The following is a 21,029-nucleotide window of genomic DNA, read 5'->3' as shown; positions in this document are numbered from 1 at the left end:
GGATGGACAAATGAATGAAATGGGGCTGAAAGGGTTTCTGTGTCATCTCCCTACTAGATTACAAGCCCTATGAGCACAGGTAATGCCTTATCCAAACTCTGTATAGCCCTCATGTCTCAAATTATGCTTCATACACTATAGATCCTCCTGTTCAACAATGAAGGAATTTGTCAAAATAAGGAATAATGGTTCTCTCATTCTTACCTTGATATGATTTTATTTTCTTTCTCAATGAAGACAAAAACGATAACCACAAACAGCAGGAAAAGAGCATATTTGCTCCTCATTCTCAGGCTGTGTAGAAGGTCACGGGTTTCTTGAGGCCAAGAATGTCCTTTTTCCATAGAGATCAGTTGGGGGAGAGGGAGGGAGAGGCTCCAGGAGCTCCTTCCCTTCCCAACAAGCTGTCCAACCCCTAATCTTGTATAGTTAGCTGGACTGCATCTTTGATCCTGTCATCAGGTGGAGGACACCCACGTCCTGCAGAAAAAGAAAAGTGATAGCAGTTAAATATCTTATGTTTTGAAACAAGGGGAAGAAAAGATGTTGGAGTCAATAGATGAATGGTCCCATCCTATCAGAGACTTAACATAACCAGAGCCTCTATCCATGGAAAACTAAAGCAAAGTGATCCTCAAACCAAAATGAATGACAAGAATTATCTGGAAACTTAAATATGATTTTTACTGAACCATGAATGGAAGCAACATTATTTTTCTATGTTTCAAAGGAAGCCTCCTATCATAGGCATGTAGTCTAAGGAAGTTAAGGATAGAAAGAAAGGCCCCAGGAAAACCAAAATATTCCTAGAAGAGCTTCTTGTAGTAGCAAAGATTTAGAGAAAAGGTAGGATGCTCACAAATCAGGGAATAGCTGAACCATACTGGTAGATGAATGTGATGGTATTATTATGCCATAAGAAATGATAACTGTGGAGATTATCAGGAGGCATGGAAATATTTTTATGAATTGATGCAAGGAGAAGTAAGAAAAATTAGGAAAGTTGTGTGTGTGTGTGTGTGTGTGTGTGTGTGTGTGTGTGTATAAAATGTGTTGTTGTCATTCAGTTGTTCAGTTGCACACAATTCTATATGACCCCGTGGATTGTTGTCATTTTCTTCTCCAGTGTGTCCCCATTTTTACAGATGAGGAAACTGAGGCAAATAGGGGTTAAGTGACTTGCCTGGGGGTTACCCTGCCTGATGGCGAGTAGCTAAGACTGGAATTGAATTTCAGGTCTTCCTGAGTCCAGGTCTTTGGTTCAGTTCTTGTCCTTTGTTATTGAAGACCAAGATGACATCATTATGTTTGAGACAAATTACAGTATGTCAGACTGTGACTGATCAGACCAATGTGAGATCAGAATGCTCTACCACAGGTTGGGCACAATTAGTCTATGTGAACACCTGGGGTGGGTCCTCTAAACTTATGGGTGTCACGTTTCCCTTGAGGTGCTTCCATTCTGCCCTTCTCATACAGTGCAGCCCCCTCACTGATGAGGGCCAGCCATGCTGGGTGGTCCTGTGTCAGTGTCTCCCATGCTGTACAATCAATTCTAAAGTTCTTTAATGAGAACTTCAGGGTGTCTTGGTACCATCTTAGACCCCTTTGTGAGCTCTTGCCCTGGGTGACTTCTCCATAAAATAGTTTTGGTTTTTTTTGGCAACCATATGTCTGACATTCTAACAACATGTCCAGCCCATCGCAGTTGCACTCTCTGTAGTAGTGTTGGAATGCCAGGTAGTTTAAGCTTGAGAAAAGACCTCAGTGTCTGATACCTCCTCCTGCCAGGTGATCTTCAGAATCTTCCTAAGACAATTTAAATGGAAGCGATTCAGTTTCCTGACATGGCAATGGTAGACTGCCCAAGTTTCACAGGTATATAGTCATGAGGTCAGCACAACAGCTCTGTAGACCTTCAGTCTGGTAGTCAATCTGATACCTCTTCTCTTCCACACTTTCTTTTGGAGCCTCCCCATACTGAGCTAGCTCTGGCAATTCGAGTGTCAACCTCATTGTCAATGTGGACCTCCTTGGGAAGGACACTGCCAAGGTAAGTAAACTTGTCCACAGTTCTTGGAACTTCTCCATTTGCTGTCATTGATGGTTCCACACATGGTGCTAGCTGATGGAGTACCTGGGTTTTCTTGGTGTTAATTGTTAGACCAAAATGGGCATAAGCAGCAGAGAACTGATGCATCCCTTGGTGCATCTCAGCTTCAGAGGCTGAATTGAGGACATAATCATGTGCAAACAGAAGATCCTGCACCAACTCTCTTTCTACTTTGGTCTTTCAAGTTGAAGAATTTACCATCAGTGTGGTAGTTGGCCTTGAGGCCATGTTCATCATCCTCAGTGAAGGCATTTGATAACATGGCTGGAAAAGTCCTGCTAAAAGTATGGGAGCAAGGACACATCCTTGTTTCACTCCATTGGTGACTGGGAAATCCCAAGAGCATCATGCACTGTACTACCTAGCTGCCCCACCATACACAATTGTACGTACTAGTATGATAAAATAAATGAAGGTAATAATAGCAACTAAGTATCAAAATTGAGCATTATATAATTTTTTAATTTTTAATTTTTTCAATTTTGAACACTATATAATTATAGTGACCAGGCTTTGCTCCAAAGAAGAGACATGAACATGTAACTCCCCCCCTCTTCATTTTTCAGATGTGAGGGGCTATGGAAGTAGAATACTGTCAGATTTGATTGTGGTTTTATTGCTGCTGATGCTTGCTAAAGTGTTTCTTTTTTTATTCCTTTTTTTATTCTTATAAGGGAAGCCTTTATGTTATGAAAGGGAAGAAAAATTGATTGAGAAATGATGATGATATAAAAATAAGAATTAAACATTTTTTTTAAAAAAAGGTGAACTGTTTCTGAAGACAAAACATTTCTAAAACCAGAAAAAGTTGGAATAGCATTATATTCCCCCTTTGTCATCCTAACCCAGCCCTAATGATAAAGTCATTTTTCTCCTAGTTAGAAGGGATGCGTCTATCAGTTTGTAGAGCCATTACCTCTGTAAGACATGAGACAAGTGCCCATTCAGTTTTTGCTGAGGACTTACAGTGAGTGGGAAGGTTGTTACTACCCAAGGCCATCCATTTCACTTCTGTTTGGGGTCAAACACCACCCCCCCCCGGAGCAACTAGGTGTTTCAGTGGATAGAGCACCGGCCCTGGAGTCAGGAAGACCTGAATTCAAATCCAGCCTCAGACAATAATTGCCTAGCTATGTTACCCTGGGCAAGTCACCTAACCCCATTGCCTTAAATAAGTAAAATTAAAAAAAAAGAAACATATCCCCCTCAGCAAAGAAGGTAAGAATGAGAGGAGTGGAACTAACCAGGCAGAGCCAATATACTGCCTAGTTTGCTCATATCTACTTCTGTTCTAAGGGTGGGTTCTATTGAGGTTTGACTGGAAGTAACAAGGATTTTTTAAAAGAATAAATAAAACATGGGGGCAGCTAGGTAGCACAGTGGATACACCGGCCTGGAATCAGGAGGGTCTGAGTTCAAATCAGACCTCAGACACTTAATAATTGCCTAGCTGTGTGGCCTTGGGCAAGTCACTCTCTCTCTTTTTTATTTTTTAATTTTTTTGCAAGGCAGTGGGGTTAAGTGATTTGCCCAAGACCACACAGCTAGCTAATCATTAACTGTCTGAGGCTGGGTTTGAACTCAAGTCCTCCTGACTCCAGGGTCGGTGCTCTATCCACTGCCACCTAGCTGCCCTGGGCAAGTCACTCCTAACCCCATTGCCTTAAATAAATAAAATTTAACAAAACACTTCTTTAAAAAAGGTGAGATGGGGAAGCTACATGGCACAGTGGATTAAGCATGGGTCCTAGAGTCAGGAGGACCTGCATTCAAATCTGGTCTTAGATATTTACTAGCTGTGAGACCCTGAGTAAGTCACTTAATCACATTTACCCTCAAAAAAAAGGGCAAAATTCAAACTCAGGATTACCTAACTCAGAGTCCAGTATCCTACCCTTTACTCCAACTGTTGCAGGAAAGGAGAAATGACAGCCAAAAAGGAAAATGCATCTAGGAAGAGGGGAGCAGTCAACATCCTTAAAAGCTGCTGAGATCAAAGAAGATGGAGCTTGAGGAAGAACACTGAAAAGATTGTTGATAACCTAGGAAAGTCTATAAAGTGTTAGTTGTGTGACCCTGGGCAAGTCACTTAATTCTGATTGCCTCACCGAAAAAAGAAAGAAAAAGAAAGGAAGGAGGGAAGGGGGAAGGAAGGGAGGAAGGAGGGAAGGGAGGGAGGGAGGAAGGAGGGAAGGGAGGAAGGAAGGAAGGAGGGAAGGAAGGAAGGAAAGGAGGAGGGAAGGGAGGAAGGGAGGAGGGAAGGAGGGAAGGAAGGAAGGATGAGGGAAGGGGGAAGGGAGGAAGGAAGAAGGAAAGAAGGAAGGAAGGAAGAAGGAAGGAAGGAAGGAAGGAGGGATGGAAGGAGGGAAGGAAGGAAGGAGGGAGGGAAGGAAGGAAAGAAGAAGGGAAGGAAGGGAGGGAGGGAAGGAAGGAAGGAAGGAAGGAAGGAAGGAAGGGAGGGAGGGAGGGAGGGAGGAAGGAAGGAAGGAAGGAAGGAAGGAAGGAAGGAAGGAAGGAAGGAAGGAAGGGAGGGAGGGAGGGAGGAAGGAAGAAAAGAAAAGAAAAGATAGTCTATGAGCTAAGAGTGACCACTGAGATGTCAGCAGGAAGCTGTCCTCGGCAGAGTGTAGAAGCTGTCCTATTCAAGTAGCAGGAGAGCAATGCTTGCTGGGTTCTACATCTGGAGAGCACTATTTTTTCAAAAGAACAAGGTGATGATTGTTTTTTTTTTTTCCTCAAGCCCCCTACACCAAGAGAAGCTAGATTCCAAAAAATAAATTATTACCTCCCCTAACAACCTATATCAGCAACATCTTTCCCTTAGGCAAAACTAGTCTTTCCAGAGAAGCTCCCCTCCCTGCAGTTCTTCCTCTCTGGAAGCATCCCACTCATTTCCACCTGCTCAAAATATTCCATGAGTTTCATGGGCTCTGGACCCTTCCACCCCAGCTGTTTCCCCAAAGGATCCCTGAGGCTTTTCTAGAAATCCTTGAATAAGGAAGAGGGAGTCCCTATCATAGCATCTCCATTTGAGTTTCCTTAACCAAGAATCTACCGGTCTCTGAATCCCCATCCTGTTCTGACCTCTTGGATGGAGGCAAGGAGAGTGTGGGTGGTCAGAGACATGGGGCAGAAGACCAGATTTCACATGGAGCTCTGTATTCTATAGGGATAGTAGCTGCTCCTCTCAAACCTCTGGTTGCAAATGTCTTTGCGGCCCCCAAGCCCATATTTCTGCTTCCTGGAATCTAGCTTTTCAGGGAAATATATGGAGGAACAGAATCACAGAAACTTGGGATTTGAAAGTATCAGAATCCAACTAAGGGTCAACCCCACCTGCTCAGACAGCAGTACCCCTTGGACCCGTCTTTGATCCTTCCATTTGCAAGGCAATGGGGTTAAGTGGCTTGCCCAAGGCCACACAGCTAGGTAGTTATTAAGTGTCTGAGGCCGAATTTGAACTCAGGTCCTCCTGACTCCAGGGCCGGCACTCTATCCACTGTGCAACCTAGCTGTCCCTCCATTCATCTTCCAATGGTCCCAGATTAAATACCATCTTCCCATATGACCAGGATCTCCCCTTTCCAAGAATATACTTGAAGAATCTTACCATCAGCCCTAAAGACCATGTTGTGCTATCTCTGGAAGAGGAGAGGCAGATTAGGAAGTTCTTTGAATCCTAACAAAAGATTTTATATTTGCTCCTGGAGATGATAGGGAGTACTGGAGTTTATTGATAAAATGGTTAGATGTGTGCATTAGGGAGATCACTTTGATAGTTTACTGGGAGATGGACTAATTTGGGGAGAAACCTCAAGCAGGAAAGCCCACCAGCAGGTTATTCCAACAAACCAAGTAGATAAAACAATGAGTGGAAGCAGTGTCAGAGAACAGAGGGGAGCATGTACAAGCGATGTTGCTTGGTAACTCTGGAGAGAGAAGTTTTGATGGTGATGCTGGAAACCGGATAGAGTGAAGAAGAAGGTAAGAAGAATTGACTATATACACTCACAGATTTCCAAACTGCCGGCTCCACTCTCAGGTGACTTGAATTGCTCAAAAGTTTTTCCTTTGAATCATAGGATCATAGATTTTGAGTTAAAGGGGATCCCCCCCACCCCGGCTTAACCCTCTCCTTTTATAGTTGAGGAAACTGAGATCCAGCTAGGGTTTTTAACTTGCCCAAGGCATTATAGTTAGTTTTGAATCCAGATCCTCTTACTCCAGAAACAGTTAACTTCTCTATTTGCCCCTTTGTAATTTCTATTTTTGACCAATCATCTCACTGTTCTGAGTTTGTGTAATTGAGAGGGAGGAATTTTAGCAAAGTGGATGGATGGCACCTTGGAGTGAGTTAGGAAGATGAAGACTCAATGACTGCCCCAACACCTACTGATAATACGCCTGAGAAATCCCTCCATCTCTCAGTATACTCAGGCAATTCCTCAGACTTTAAATTGCAGAGCAGGTGTGAGTCTACTTTGGCAGAAGTTTTCTCAGAAAGTGAACTGTATATGAATTAAGTTGCAGGAGTGGGAGGAGAAACAGAAACAGAAAGAAGGGGGGGAGGGAAAGAGAAATTGGTGGAAATATCTGAACTTAAGGACTAAGAAAGCACAATAAAAGGGATCAGGAAATGGAATTCAAACCCTCCCCCAGGAGGTGATATGAAGAGGGGGAGGAAAGGCAAGAGAATGAATGAAACTTCTGGGTTTTGACTATTTTACTACTTTCCTGGAATGTACAACAGTCTTTGTCTTTTCCAAAGAAATATAGTTGACTCTTTGCCTACAATATGAGGAGAGATCCTATGGGAATGTACGCTTTCCAAATGTTCAAAACAGCTCATTAATGAATGCTTTAGAAAAAAATGTAAGGATGGGAGGGCTGTAGCTTTCCTAGACCTAGTAACATTTGGATGCTGGTGCAGCTTCTAGACTGCAGGTAAGGGCTAAGAGGAGTGACACCAAGCATAGAGACTGAGACTCTAGAAGGTTTGGGGGAACCATGCCCCAATTTTCAGAAGTTTAGATCTATGGTAGAAGAAAAAGAGAGGCAATAGAAGGCCATCTTCCACTCTAGTCTTGTCCTATGAAACTAAGATATTGATCAACAGTGACCTTGCCTGTCTCTATGATTTTCCAAGTTCAGGTTTAAGTTTCCAATTTCAAGACAACCTAAAAAGAGTTAGAGCAAGAACATTGTCTTGAATGTCTGGGTGCCCTTGAGAATAGCATTTAGAGAGTTATTAATAGTATAATAGCACTGATTGAGCACCATATGAGCCACGCCTTGCCAAAAGGAGGAGAGAACATGATGCCTGCCTAGAGGGCTCTTAGCCCAAATTACAGAAATACTAAACTCAAAGTGAAAACAGGCCACATTTGCCTGAACACACTAATATGCTGTTGATGAAACTGCGAATTGTTCCAACAGTTTAGGAAAACAATTTGAAAGCATGTGAGAAAAGTCATTAAACTATTCTTTGACAAAAAGGTCTCATTAGAGGCATGTACACATGGAAGGCAAAGGCAAAGTGGAAGGAAGACAGAGGAGTAGATAGAGTACTAGGCTTGGAGTCAGAAAGACCCAGGTTCAAATCCTGCCCGGTTATGTGACCCTAGATAAATCACTTCACCTCTGCTTACTTCGGTGTCCTCATCTGTAACATGAGGATAATAATAGTTCCTACACCCAGGGCTATTGTGAGAACAATGAATGCATGTCAAGTGTTTTATAAACCTTAAACAGCCATATAAATGATGGTTTTTTTTTATTATTCTAGACCTTGTATTAACTTATTTATGAATATGTTGTATTCTCCCCAATAGGACATAAGCTCATTGAGATCAGGGACTGTCTTCCTTTTGTCTTTGTATTCCCACCACCGAGCATAGTAGGAACCAGATATAATTGTTTGCAGATCTATTAACGGGTGGTCTGTTGGTCACCATCACTTGGAGCTAGGGTGTAGGCGTCTAGACTACCTGAGTCTCCCTCCTTTCCCTGACAGCTGCTTCTGGTCATCATGTCTGGGGAAAGGCAGCCTACAATTCCAAGGGAGAAGGTGGGAAGGCAGAGAGAGTGAAAATGTTGGCATTTCTGTAACAATAGCTCTACTCAAGTAGATGCATCCTAGGCTTATTCAAAGAGTCCTCCATCTCATGCCTTAAATTAAGATTTACAAAGTCCTTGACATGCCCTATGTATTTTGGACATGTACCCAACACATAGTAGGATTTTTCTAAAGTCTTTTGGCTTGACTCATTCTTTGTAACAACCCTATGAGATATTATCCTCATTTTACAGATAAGTAAACCGAGGCTCTGAGAGATTGGTTGAAGAACTACTTTTAAGGTCCCTGCTAGCTCTAATCTTATGAGTAAGTGCTTAATGGGAAATTTGAACCCAGGTCTATCCTCACTCTCAAACCAATGTTTTTCCCTCTATAATATCCAGATCAAGCATTCTTGGGGTCACTCTTGAATGAAGGCATCCTGCTAGGAGTCCATCTATCAGTCTACCCATCTGCAAATCATCCTGGGGAAGCACAGAGACAGTTGTATTTTGCTTTTGAGGAGACTATCCAACTTCCTTTCCTCAACACCCCCCCCCAAAAAAACAGCATTTAGAGTCATCTAGCAGGATGTCTATAGAAACTTATCCCTATCATGATATTCATAGTGATAACATGGCTCCTGGGTACTTCATTATTTCTTAGGGTGATAGCTCCCAGATGCCTCTGGAAACAACCTATCAGTCAGCTCTCAGGAAGCAGCATTCAGGGAGAGACCCCTAGGAGCCCAAGCAAGCTTGAGAGAGAAGTAAAGAGGAATGAATTCCTGCTTTCCCAGCAAGGATGGATCTTTAGCAGAGAAAACATCCTGGTTTGGGGGGATTGGTTTTTAGAATAGTAGAAACATGCCCAAAGACCTTCATCTAAGCTCCAACTCTGCCATTTATAATAGTGTGCCTGTAATCATCACCTCAGTTTCCTCATCTATAAGATGAGAGCATTGTGCTAGAAGATCCTCTGAGATTACTTCTAAACAAAACTATGAAACATGTAGTTCATGGAAACAACTTCCCATCCATTCCCTTTGCCTTGCCAGCAATTTCTGAGGAATGGCTTGGGAGTTTTCTACAGCTTCCCAAAGAGGGAAGAAAAGAAACAGCTGGTTGGATTTTCTTGCCCCTTGTCTGGTGATATTTTACAGGAACACGGGATTTAGAGCTGAAAGAATGTGAAAGCCCCCCTCATTTATTTTATAGGTAAGAAATAGTGAAATTATGAAAGGGACAATCTCAAAAACACATGGGAAGTCTTGTAAACCATTAGAGTGACATGATTGGGATCAGGAGGATAATTTCTATAGTAGAGATAGAGAATAGTAGAGAAAAACACATGGGAAAGACTTAAGAAAATAACAGAAGTTTAAAGTTTCAAAATAATCTTTTTGTGTTGTTTTGCATATGGGAATGCTCAGGTTTGTTTATATTTAGTAAGTTCATAATAAAAAAGAAAAAAGTAAATATATTGATATTTACATCTATATATTTACTTTTATAACACACATATATAACTTCATATATTTGCATATGGGGAAAGAGAGGAAGGGAGGAAGGGGAGGGGAGGAGAAAAAAGGGGAAGGGGGAAGGAGGGAACAAGGGAGAGGAAGGAAAGAGGGAAGGAGGGAACAGGGAGGGAGAAAGGGAGGAAGAGAAACAGAAAGAAAGTAGGAGGAAGGCAGGGAGAGGGGGGAAGAAAGGGAAAGAAAGGGAAGGAAGGAAACAAGGAGAAAGAGTCAGGAAGGGAGAGAGAGAAGATGGGAGAGGAGGGAAAAGAGAAGGGGGGAGAGAAAAGGAGAGGAGGGGCAAAGGACAGAAGGAAGGAGGGAGAGAGTATGTGTTAGTTCTGTTCTGAACATGGTGAGATTGAGAGCCAATTAATGAAGCATCTATGTGGAAATGTCCAGTAGGCAGCTGCCAATCAGAACCAGAGGTCAAGAGAGGTGGATATATGGATTTGGGAGTCATCTACATGGGGATAATGACTGGTCCCAACAGAGTTGATGGATCCCTGACAGAGAGTCTAAAGAAAGAAGGCCTAAAAGAGAGCATTGGAGGTGTCCACAGTTAGGGAACATGGTATGGATGATAAGAGGAAGAGCAGATAGACAAGTAAAAGGAGAAAAAACCAAGATAGTTACGTTGCAGGTACCAAGGGCGGACAGAATGTCCAAAGAGTGGAATCTATAAATGCCATTTATTATTAGTTTTTTAATTTGCTTTTGATTTTGTCCTTCTTTTTAGCAATTTGATTCAGAACTATATGTGGTATAGTGTAAAACATTCTGACTTTGAACTTAGAGGACCTGAGAATCAAATCTTGTCTCTGACACTACTGACATGACCCCAAGCAAGTCACTTTTATCTCCATGGGCTTTAGTTGCCTCACCTGTAAAAAACAAAGATAACAGCTGTGTGATTTTGGGCAAGTCACTTCACCCTGCTTGCCTCACTTTCTTCATCTGTAAAATGAATCAGAGAAGGAAATGTCAAACCACTGCAGTATCTTTGCCAAGAAAAGCTGAAATGGGTCATGAAGAGTTGGCCATTGCTGAAATGATTGAGCAGCAACAATAGAAACACAAATGAAGTGAATGGCTTCTGAAGTCTCAGCCAATGCTAAATCTGTGATATCATGAGAAACGGTTTCTAAGTGGAGAAGGAAATATGTCTAACTCTGTCCTCATTCTGATCATATAGCAAGGACAAGTCTCCTTGTCCCCATGACTGCTTTGATTAGATGAAGATTGTTGGAGATGTTGTTTTGCCTGAGAAGGGAGGTAAAAACTAATATACATTTCCCCAGAGAAAAAGTGCATTTCTCTTCCTGGGACACCCTAGGAAATGGGAACAAGTTGTTCAGGGTTTCATGAGATCATGCGTGACCTATTGACAAGTAAGGGGATGGTTCCCAGCAACAGATATGACTCAATCCATCTGCTGTGGATGTATGCTCATTACTAGTACAGGATATGGTGATTAGTAAGAGAGCCAATCTTTTTTTTCTGTTCCATCTAGCCCACTATGGTATGATGTTTAAAAGGCTCAAGAGAACATAGTTTCTTGGTAATTCATAATTTTATTAATAATGCTAGCATGTGGGGCAGCTAGGTGGTGCAGTGGATAAAGCACAGGCCCTGGAGTCAGGAGTACCTGGGTTCAAATCAGCTCTCAAACACTTAATAATTACCTAGCCGTATGGCCTTGGGCAAGTCAATTAACCCCATTTGCCTTGCAAAAACCTAAAAAAAAAATAATGCTAGCATGTTACCAATAAAAGAAGTCAAAAGGGAGTCTCAAATGCCAAAGACCCCTCATAGAACTTACTCAATGCTTATAAGCTCTTGAAAGAGTAGATGTTCCTGAGGGTAGCAATCAACTCTTATTGATTAATTGGTTAACAATTACTGAGAAAATGAGTATTATAATGAAGTGAAGATTCGTTCTAATGAGGGTCTCAGGGGAATGTGACAGGGATCGCCTAGATCTTGGTCAAAGAGACTTATCAATTTCAAAATCACCTAACTAAAGGGATTATCTATATTTGCCCAGACCTGTCTGAAAATATATGTTGAGCAACCCAATTGTCTAAAGTTACAATTTCTTTTATTATCTTTATTAGATCTTGTCTGGGAAAATCATTGCCCAAGATTTCCCACACTAGTTGATTTCTGGATGAGGAAGTAGAAAGGGGGGAAAAGCCTTGGTCCTAATTTGGTAATTCATTAATAATAATATAAGAAAGAATCATTTCTCTCAATGAAGTTTCTTTATATCCACCCTGCTGTGGAGACCTGGTTTAAGCTGAGGCAGGATGCACAAGAGGATAAATGACTAGATCAGAAATAAGGCAAACCAAAAAAGGTAATTTTTCTGGGCACTATCTATAAAATTAGAGATTTGGACCTGATTCATCTATTCACTCACTCATCCATCCATCCACCCATTCATCCACCTACCTACCTATCCATCATCCATCTATTCATCCATCCACCCACCCATTTATCCAATAATGTCGCCTATTGAGGACTGACTACACACAAGGACTTCCTGATAAATAATAAGACCTAGTCTCTGGGAACTTAGTGTGTGATGGTAGAAATGAAGTTCATATATAGAAATAACTGTAATCCAAGACGGATGTGAGAGTGCCATGGACCTCAGAGGAGATGCAGAACATTTTGTGGGGAGGGAACAATCAGGGCAGGGAACAATCAGGGCATGCTCCCCTAGAGAAAGGATATTCATAAACTATAATGTCCAGGGGACAGCAGTCAGAATGACAAAGGAACCTGGGGGGTGTTTAACCTAGAGAAGAGAAAAATTGGGAGGTAAGAGGCATGATAGTTTTGTATAAGTATTTGAACTATTGTCCTACAGAAAACAGATTTGACCTCAAAGGGCAGAACTCTGAGGAACAGTGGGTAGAAGGTAGAAGAGATTTAGCTTTTGGCACAGTGTCAAGACAAACTTCCCAATAACTGGAGTTGTCCCTTGATGGAATGCTCATCAATTGGGGAATGACTGAGCAAATTAAGGCATTTAAGCAAGCAGACTTCAGAAAAGCCTGGAAAGACTGGCATGAACTGATGCTGAGTGAAGTAAGCAGAACCAGAAGAGCACTGTACACATTAGCAGTAACAATATGAGATGATCGACTATGATGAACACAGTTGTTCTCAGCAGTTTAGTGATCGAGGGTAATCCTGAGGGACCTGTTATAGAAAATGCCAACCACATTCAGAGAAAAAATTATGGAGTCTGAATGCAGAACAAAGCATACTATGTTCACTTTTAAAAATTTCTTCTATGTTGTTTCTTTCTTTCTCATGTTTTTCCCCCTTCAGTTCTGAATCCTTTTTCACAACATGAGTAATATGGCAATATGTTAAACACAATTGTACAGATATAACCTATATCAAATTATTTATTGCCAGAGCGAGGGGGAAGGGAAGGGAGGGGAGGGGAGGGTGGTATAAAAATGTGGAACTCAAAAACTTATAAAAGATGAAAGTTGAAAATTATTTTTGCATGTAATTGGAAAAAATAAAATAAAAGAATATAAAAACATGACTACATAGGGACTCTAAAAACCAAATTAAACAATTAGAGCTGTCCTGAGCAGAATAGAGGACCCGGAGGATGTTGATTTCCCTTTACTGGGGATTTTAAAACAAAAGCTTTGGATGTTGCTCAGGTGGGAGCTCAACTGAGGAGCACTAAGGTCCCTTCAAATATTAAGGGAGGTGGCGATAAAATGGTGAGAAGGAGAATAGATGTTATGACACTGCTTAGTTAGAAACGACAGGATTTTTTGTAATTTATTGGATGTTGGGGGGAAGTCGAGAAGGAGGAATCAGAGATGACAGCTTTTGAGATAAAACGATGACTAGATAAGAGAGGAAATGGAGACATTGTTGGCAAAAAAGAAAAAGGAACAGGAGAAAATGGTGAATTTGATTTTGGATGTGCTGAGTGGGAGGTAACAGTGATCCATTCTTTTCTTCCCTCAAGCACTTCCTTCTATATGAAGTTTTCCTGACCTTCCCTTATCCTCGATTAGTGACCTCCCTCCCAAAATACCTTGCATCTAACTACTTTTCATATATTATGTATATATTTATCCAAGGCCATATTGTCCCTTGTTAGAATGTAAGCCCCTGATGAGCAGGGATGGTTTCATTCTTTGTACCAACTCTAATCTAGTGTTTGGCACGTTCTAGGTACTTGTTGAGTAAATGGTTGATCCAGGTGGAGATATACAGATGGCTGTTGGAATTGAAGATCTAGGGCTTTGGAAAAAGGTAAAGGCTAGAACCCCAGATTGAGATCTTTTTGTAATCAATCTAAATAAGGTGATCATAAAATCCTGGGGAGGGCCGGTAGCCCTGAAGGAACAAAGTGTAGAGGGGAGAGAGAACAGCAACTTCCCTGTGAAAAGAAGGGTGTCAATAAAGGAAAAAAGGGGGAATATCACAAGAGTGTACTCCTCCAAGTGTTCTTAACCTGAGGGTCCATGGCCAGAATTCAGGAGGTCTCTTTGGAGTTGGCTGGGAAAAAAATGGCACCTTGATTTTTCATTAATCTTGGGAAGTCTTTGTGATCTTGTATATTTTAAGTACTTACAGCATTATATTCTGAGGCAGGGTCCAGAGATTTCACTAGGGGTCCATGACCCCCAAAATGTTAAGGACCCCTGCTCTTGCTGATCCCCAAAGTTCCTGCCAGTTTTAGAATTCTATAATAAAGTTTACCAAGTTGGTCTGGTAGAAGGGAGTTTCTCTTCGGTCTGGCTGAGCTTCCTGCCCAGACCAAACTCCTGCCCATTTCTCCAGAGGCTGTTTCTATTTTCAACCTGGTTTCAGAATCCCCAGAATCCTTCTCCTCCCCTGGGGCAAAAATAACCTCCTTCTCAGCACTGCTTTGAAAGGAAAAACAAGAGAACAAAACAAGAGGGCCAACCCTACCTATGCAGTTCAAACTTTTTTGACCTTCTGCTCTGCAAAGATTGAGCTGTATCTGTTTTTCAAATCTGAAAGGGAACAAGACTGAGGGAGATGAAAGTGTCCAGAAGGAAAATGAAGGACCCAGAAGCCTGGAGGGGGAATAAAGGGTAATAAACACTATGAACCCTTAGGAGACTTCATGGCCCATGAGTCACATAAGCTAAATGGGATCAGTAGGACCCAAAGCAGAACTGAAAGGGATGGTTTCTTCATACATGCGATGGGGAAAGGAATTCCTAGGTATTTCCTGGATTGCTTAAAGAATCAAATGACATGTTCACACAAGTACTTTGAAAACAATGTCCAAAAACACATGTAATTATTCTTGTTATTATCGTTTCTGTTCAAGAGCTCATAGACCAAGAATTAGAAGAGATCTTGGCAGATACTGAGTTCAACCTTTTCCTTTTTCAGATGAGGAAACTGAAGCTCAGCTAGAAAAATATCAATGAAAGTTACATAGCTATCATCGAAGATCTAGAAAGAACTTCAGAGACCATGAAATCTAATCTTCTCATTTTACAGTGTTACAAACTAAGACCCAGAAAGAAGTGACCTGCTCAGTGTCTAAGCTGAGATTTGAACCCAGGACTCTTGACTCCATAGTCAGTGCTTTCTATTTCTTTTCTTCCTTCCTTTTTTCTTTCCTTCCTTCTTACCTTCTTTCTTTTCTTTTTTTTTTTTTTTGTATAACATTTAGCATTTTTCATATGAGAAGAACCTATAGAGGGACAGGAAAAGGATAGGTTGTAAGCCTCCATATCCTATTAGATACATAAGCCTCTCAACAAGAGAGAAACTTAGGAAGAAGGTTTAGGATACAGATGATGGAAGAGTGGATGGATCTCAGATTGGTCTACTCAGGGTCTTGGCAGTGCAGGGCAGACATAGGAACTGGTATTCACACTGGTCCTGTCCTTATATGTGGGCCCAGAATAGTGAGGGGGTGATAGTAGAACCCAGGGGAACATGGGAGTCAGTTTTCTTTCCATTCTACCTCTCTAGGTGCTACTTATATTATTTCCTGCTCTCCTATATCTCATACCATCATTCATTTACTAAGTCTTTATTAAGCACCTACTACATCCAAGGCACTAGGCTAGTCCTTGAGAATACCAGAAAAAAAGATTACACAGATTCTTTCCTTAAGGAGATGAACTAGTAATATTACCAGGTATTCCCCATTGGCAGGACCAACAAAAGATAAGTGGTTGGTGCTTTTCCTTTTATTAAATCCCTTGTAGCACAATTTCCACTGGACCAATGCCTCTATGACCCTCCCTTCTGTCCTCTGTCCTTAGGAACTCAGACAAAGGCAGAGGCACAAAATGAGGAAGGCTGGCTAATACCTCAGGGTTCACAGGAAGTTGTGACAAAATCAAGATTCCAAAAAAACTCAATAGGCTCTATGAGTTAACACTAGTTGGATGAAACCACTAGAGATAAATATCAAGTCCTGCACATGGGTTAAAAAAAATCAATTGTACAAATCCAAAATGAAGTAATCTTGACTGAGGAAGTCAGTAGTTCCTGGGGAAAAATGATTTTTTTTAGTCTATTGCAAGCTCAACATACAGTATGCAATAGGTGTTTCCAAATCTAACTCTGTCTTAGATTCATTGATAGAAAGAAGCCCAGTGAGAACAGAGGCAAGAGAATAATTAGTCTTTGGTCTCCTGCACTGGTCAAGCTACATTTGGAGGATTGTGTTCAATATTGGGCAACATAGTTTGAAGATGATGTTTGTCCTTAGTTATCAAAGAAGACATCAGGAGGGGCAGCTAGGTGGTGCAGTGGATAAGGCACCAGCCCTGGAGTCAGGAGTACCTGGGTTCAAATCCGGTCTCAGACACTTAATAATTGCCTAGCTGTGTGGCCTTGGGCAAGCCACTTAACCCCATCTGCCTTGTAAAAACCTAAAAAAAAAGAAAAGAAAAAGAAAAAAAGACATCAGGGAGGTGATGTCATGACAAGAACATGAAGGAAATATTGGCCAACTGGTGAAGGTCTAAGGGAGGTAAGGGGACTGGAAACTTGTCTTGTTGCTCTGACTAGATTGGAAATCTCTTGAAGGAAGAACCTTCATATTGTTTCTGAAGTGCTTAGCCAAAAGCTCTAGCTTCTAGGAGGGTCTCAATCATTATTTATTGAATTGCTTTTGAAAGGAACATCTCTCACAATTCTGCATTAACAATGGAGTCGTTGGATAAGAATGTCAAATCCAATAGGAGGCATTAGAAAGAAGTGAGTGCATCATAAAATGATACGGAGATGGTTGATTTTATGATGATTATGTAAAGGGGGAAGTTGTTGGGTTAGAGACCATCTAATTTGGCCTACACATGAATAAGAATCCCTCCTGTTTGCATCATTTTTTCCTCATCCTGTTTTTTTCATTTCCTCATTCCTAGCCTGAACCCCAGGGCACAGTTCTATTTATACCCATAGAGAGATTATTCCCTCATCTAGCTTCAAATTCCCTAGTCCAAACCTGCAACCTCTTCTCCAGGGTTCTATCCAATCTGTAACCTCTAGGACAGTTTCTTGGTTTCTATAAATAAGCTTATTATCTTCCTCCCAAATCTTCTGATTAGCTCATACTCCTCAGGTCATCAATCAGTAAGTCAGTCAATCAATCAATCAATCAATCAGTCAATCAATGGCACTGTCAACTCCTTAGGCTTGCCTTGAAGGCCATCTTCCAATCTCTCTTCTTTATCACTCCATCCAGAGGCTCCTCCATACCCAGCCAATAATTTTTCCTTTGCATCTCTTTGATCTGAGATCCTATTCATCTCCCTAAAGCTTGCACCATTCAATATCATGGACCTTCAGGGTATTCTTGCATCAAAACGACATCTATTACCTTTTCTCCCCCCCTTTTCCTGTAATCTGATGACAGCACCTTCTTGGTTCCTTTGCTAGGTTCAACATCTTCCACCCACTAAGTGTAAGTGCCCCCTCAAGGATCTGTCCTTGTTGGTTTTTCTTTTCCTCATATTGTCTGTCCTTTAATGATCTCAGAAGCTCCTTTTACATCTTATAACTCTGAAATCTTCAATCTACCCTCACTTGAATTCTTGGGCTCTGGTCCTATATCACCAATTAATTGCCTTTTGGACTTCTGCAATTGTGATTGCCTGCCAGCACTTCAAATTCAATGAAGTTATCATCTTTCTCCTAAACCTGATCCTCCTTACTCTTATCTTCTCTATCATTAAGGCTAAGAAGATAAGGAAAGATATAGACAAAGAGAAAGGGAAGGAAAAAAATTAGGAAGAGAGAAAAAAAGGAAGAGAGAGAAAGAAGAGAGGAAAGAAGGGAAGACTGAAAGAAAAAGTAAGAAAAGATGGAAGTGAGGAAGAAAGGAAGGAAAGAAGAAAAAGAAGGAAAAAAGGAGGAAGGAAGGAAGGAAGGAAGGAAGGAAGGAAGGAAGAAAGAAAGAAAGAAAGAAAGAAAGAAAGAAAGAAAGAAAGAAAGAAAGAAAGAAAGAAAGAAAGAAGAGAAGCCATGTTCTGTAGAACTTCAGATAGACCTGAAATAGTAACCAGATCAAAAGCACTTTTTTGTTGATATTGTTTTAATATATTTGTTTTTATTCTATTAAATTTATTCCCTTAAATATTTAGTATCTTAAGTCATCTTTTGACCCTAGATGAGTAATAAAAAGAGAGGCAGGGAATATTTATGTATATATGTTACAATTTTACAGTGAAGAAAATGTTTTGTCAGAATTAAAGTGCTATAGAGATATGAATTCTCATCAGCATTTCCATTTTTCACCTTAATTTCTAAACTTGTTTGCTATATATCCAGAGTATAGACTTTTAGGATGCAGATTTTAATAAAAGTGGAAAAGAATAAAATGAAAATATACTATTGTTTATTATATATGAGTATTTGAATGTTTTTTACTAATGGTTATTAAGATTATAACAAAAAACTTTCAAGTAAAATAACTTGGATTCTATAATTGGTGCTGTCCTAGGAGGATTCTTGGCCCTTCAATCCAACACGTGGCCATTCAGCACCCAGCAATTTTGCCAGAATTTAGTCTCCTGAATGATAAAAACGGGAGTGTAAGCCCCAAAGCTACCCTTCTAACTAAGTCCCTTGGCTGGCACCAGGTTTGTTCGTGTGTCTGACACATCCCCCGAGGCTGATTCTCTCATAACAGGGTTGGGGACAGGTCCCCCCCTCCCTTTTGCATTGCAAAGAAAAAAAGATTGACTTTTGAACAGTTAGTGGATGAGTGTGTCCCCAGGACTTGATAAGTGAAAAGAAACCTTGCCAGGCATTGCATCAGTCAAGAAAACTCCTTGACTCAGTTCCAAAGGCAGGAAATCCATTTTAGATTTGTGTTATCAGCTGTCGTTGGCTATGTGTATACTTTGTGATGGCTGGGTAAGAAAGATCAGAGAATGGGGGAGGGGGGACAAAAAGAAGAGTGGAGATGTGTGAGGCTAATCAGATTGAGCATCCCATCCATGCCACAGACACTTATTAACTGCCTGCTATGGCCCTGTGTGAAGCCATCAGGGAGAAATGACCTTTAGATGTGACGCTGTGTGTGACAGTCTATTTATAGGCCCCAATAGATAGAAAAATAAGTATTATGTGCTCTAAGACTGTAGATTTTGAGTTAGAAGAGTGCAGTCCCTGACTTGCCCATTACTCTTAAAAAAGCTGATATTGGGGGCAGCTAGGTGATGCAGTGGATAGAGTGAATACTAGCCCTGGAGTCAGGAGGACTGGAGTTCAAATCTGACCTCAGACATTTAATGCATACTAGCTGTGTAACTTTATTTATTTATTTATTTATTCATTCGTCTATTTATTTATTTATTTTTAGGGGGTTTTTTGCAAGGCAATGGGGATAAGTGACTTGCCCAAGGCCACCCAGCTAGGTAATTATTAAGTGTCTGAGGCTGGATTTGAACTCAGGTCCTCCTGACTCCAGGGCTGGTGCTCTATCCACTGCAGCACCTAGCTGCCCCGCTGTGTAACTTTAGGCAAGTTACTTAACCCCATTTCTTTACCCAAAAACCCCCCCACCAAAAACCAAAAAAAAAAAACCCAAAACAAAAACCAACCATAAAACTCTAGGACCATAGATTTTGGGTTAGAAGAATGAGCAGTAATAATGATGAGGAGAACTCACATTTCTACAGAATTTAAGGTAGACCAAACACTTTCTTCACTGGAACCTTGGCATGTATTCCCAAGCTCTCCTTTTCTTATCTATCCACCTAAAAGATTACTTACATATATTATCTCAATTAATACTCTGATATTGATTGTTGTGAGGTCTGAATTATTATTATCCTCATTTTACAGAAGAAGAAACCGAGGCATACTAAGGTTAAAGGAGTTGCCCAGGGAAATATAGCTAGTAAGTATCTGGTACAGCGCCTAATAGAATCAGGAAGACTTCAGATACTAGATGTATGATCCTGGGCAAGTCACCTAATCTCTATTTCTTCATCTGTAAAATAGGGATAAGAACAGCCTCTATCTCACAAGGGTTACAGGAGATGACAAGTGAAAAGTGCTTTGTAAACTAAAATTTTCACTCTATTAATGCTAAGAAATGAGAAATGCTCTGGGTGAGAACAGTAGTTGAGCCAGGCCAAGTTCTCTCTCTCATCTAGAAATGATTTGGAGGAAGCCAGAATGGCTCTTGGTTCCATTTTCAGAACCACAGAATTGGAAGGGGAGTCATCTAATTCAGTTGCTTCATTTTGCAGCTGAGAAATTCCTGCCCCAGAGAGAAGGGATTTGTCTACAGGAATCATACAAATTAGTGGCTCCAACCTAAAATAAAAGCAGGCCTCCCAACACTTACACTAATTATACTTTGCTGGCTTAACATCTCTTGAAAGGTGATCTCCCTTTGGGGATGTCCCAAACACCTTAATCTCCCTGAGTCTTGGGTTCCCCATCTAGACAGTAAGGGGAGCAACCCCTGACTTATCCATTTCTTTTTTTTTGTTGTTTTGTTTTTTTAATAAGGCAATGGGGTTAAGTGGCTTTCCCAAGGCCACACAGCTAGGTAATTAAGTGTCTGAGGCCGGATTTTAACTCAGGTACTCCTGACTCCAGGGCCGGTGCTCTATCCACTGTGCCGCCTAGCCGCCCCACTGTCCATTCCTCTTAAGAAAGCCTATATTGGGGGCAGCTAGGTGACACACCAGCCCTGGAGACAGGAGGACCTGAGTTCAAATGTGACCTCAGACACTTAATATTTACTAGTTGTGTAACCTTAGGCAAATCACTTAACCCCATTGCCTTAAAAACCCCACCAAAACTCCCCCAAAAACCAAACCCCAAAACAGCCATAA

General features: G+C 41.1%; 1 protein-coding gene across 5 annotated transcripts in view; it reads right to left on the bottom strand.

Annotated features, from left to right (window-relative positions):
- CHST3 (carbohydrate sulfotransferase 3) overlaps positions 1 to 21,029 on the bottom strand; it is a 65,284-nt gene that overhangs the window by 7,384 nt on the left and 36,871 nt on the right. For all 5 annotated transcript variants that reach the window (XM_074232783.1, XM_074232781.1, XM_074232785.1 and 2 more), the window contains one exon: positions 205 to 480. In XM_074232783.1, the coding sequence (XP_074088884.1) occupies positions 205 to 344 (140 nt within the window). In that variant the 5' untranslated portion in view covers positions 345 to 480. The remainder of the gene's footprint in view (positions 1 to 204; positions 481 to 21,029) is intronic.

This window comes from Macrotis lagotis, chromosome 4, assembly GCF_037893015.1.
Source record: "Macrotis lagotis isolate mMagLag1 chromosome 4, bilby.v1.9.chrom.fasta, whole genome shotgun sequence".
NCBI lineage: Eukaryota > Metazoa > Chordata > Mammalia > Peramelemorphia > Peramelidae > Macrotis > Macrotis lagotis.
The sequence above is the reverse complement of the archived record's forward strand: the minus strand, read 5'-3'. Positions and strand labels throughout refer to the sequence as shown.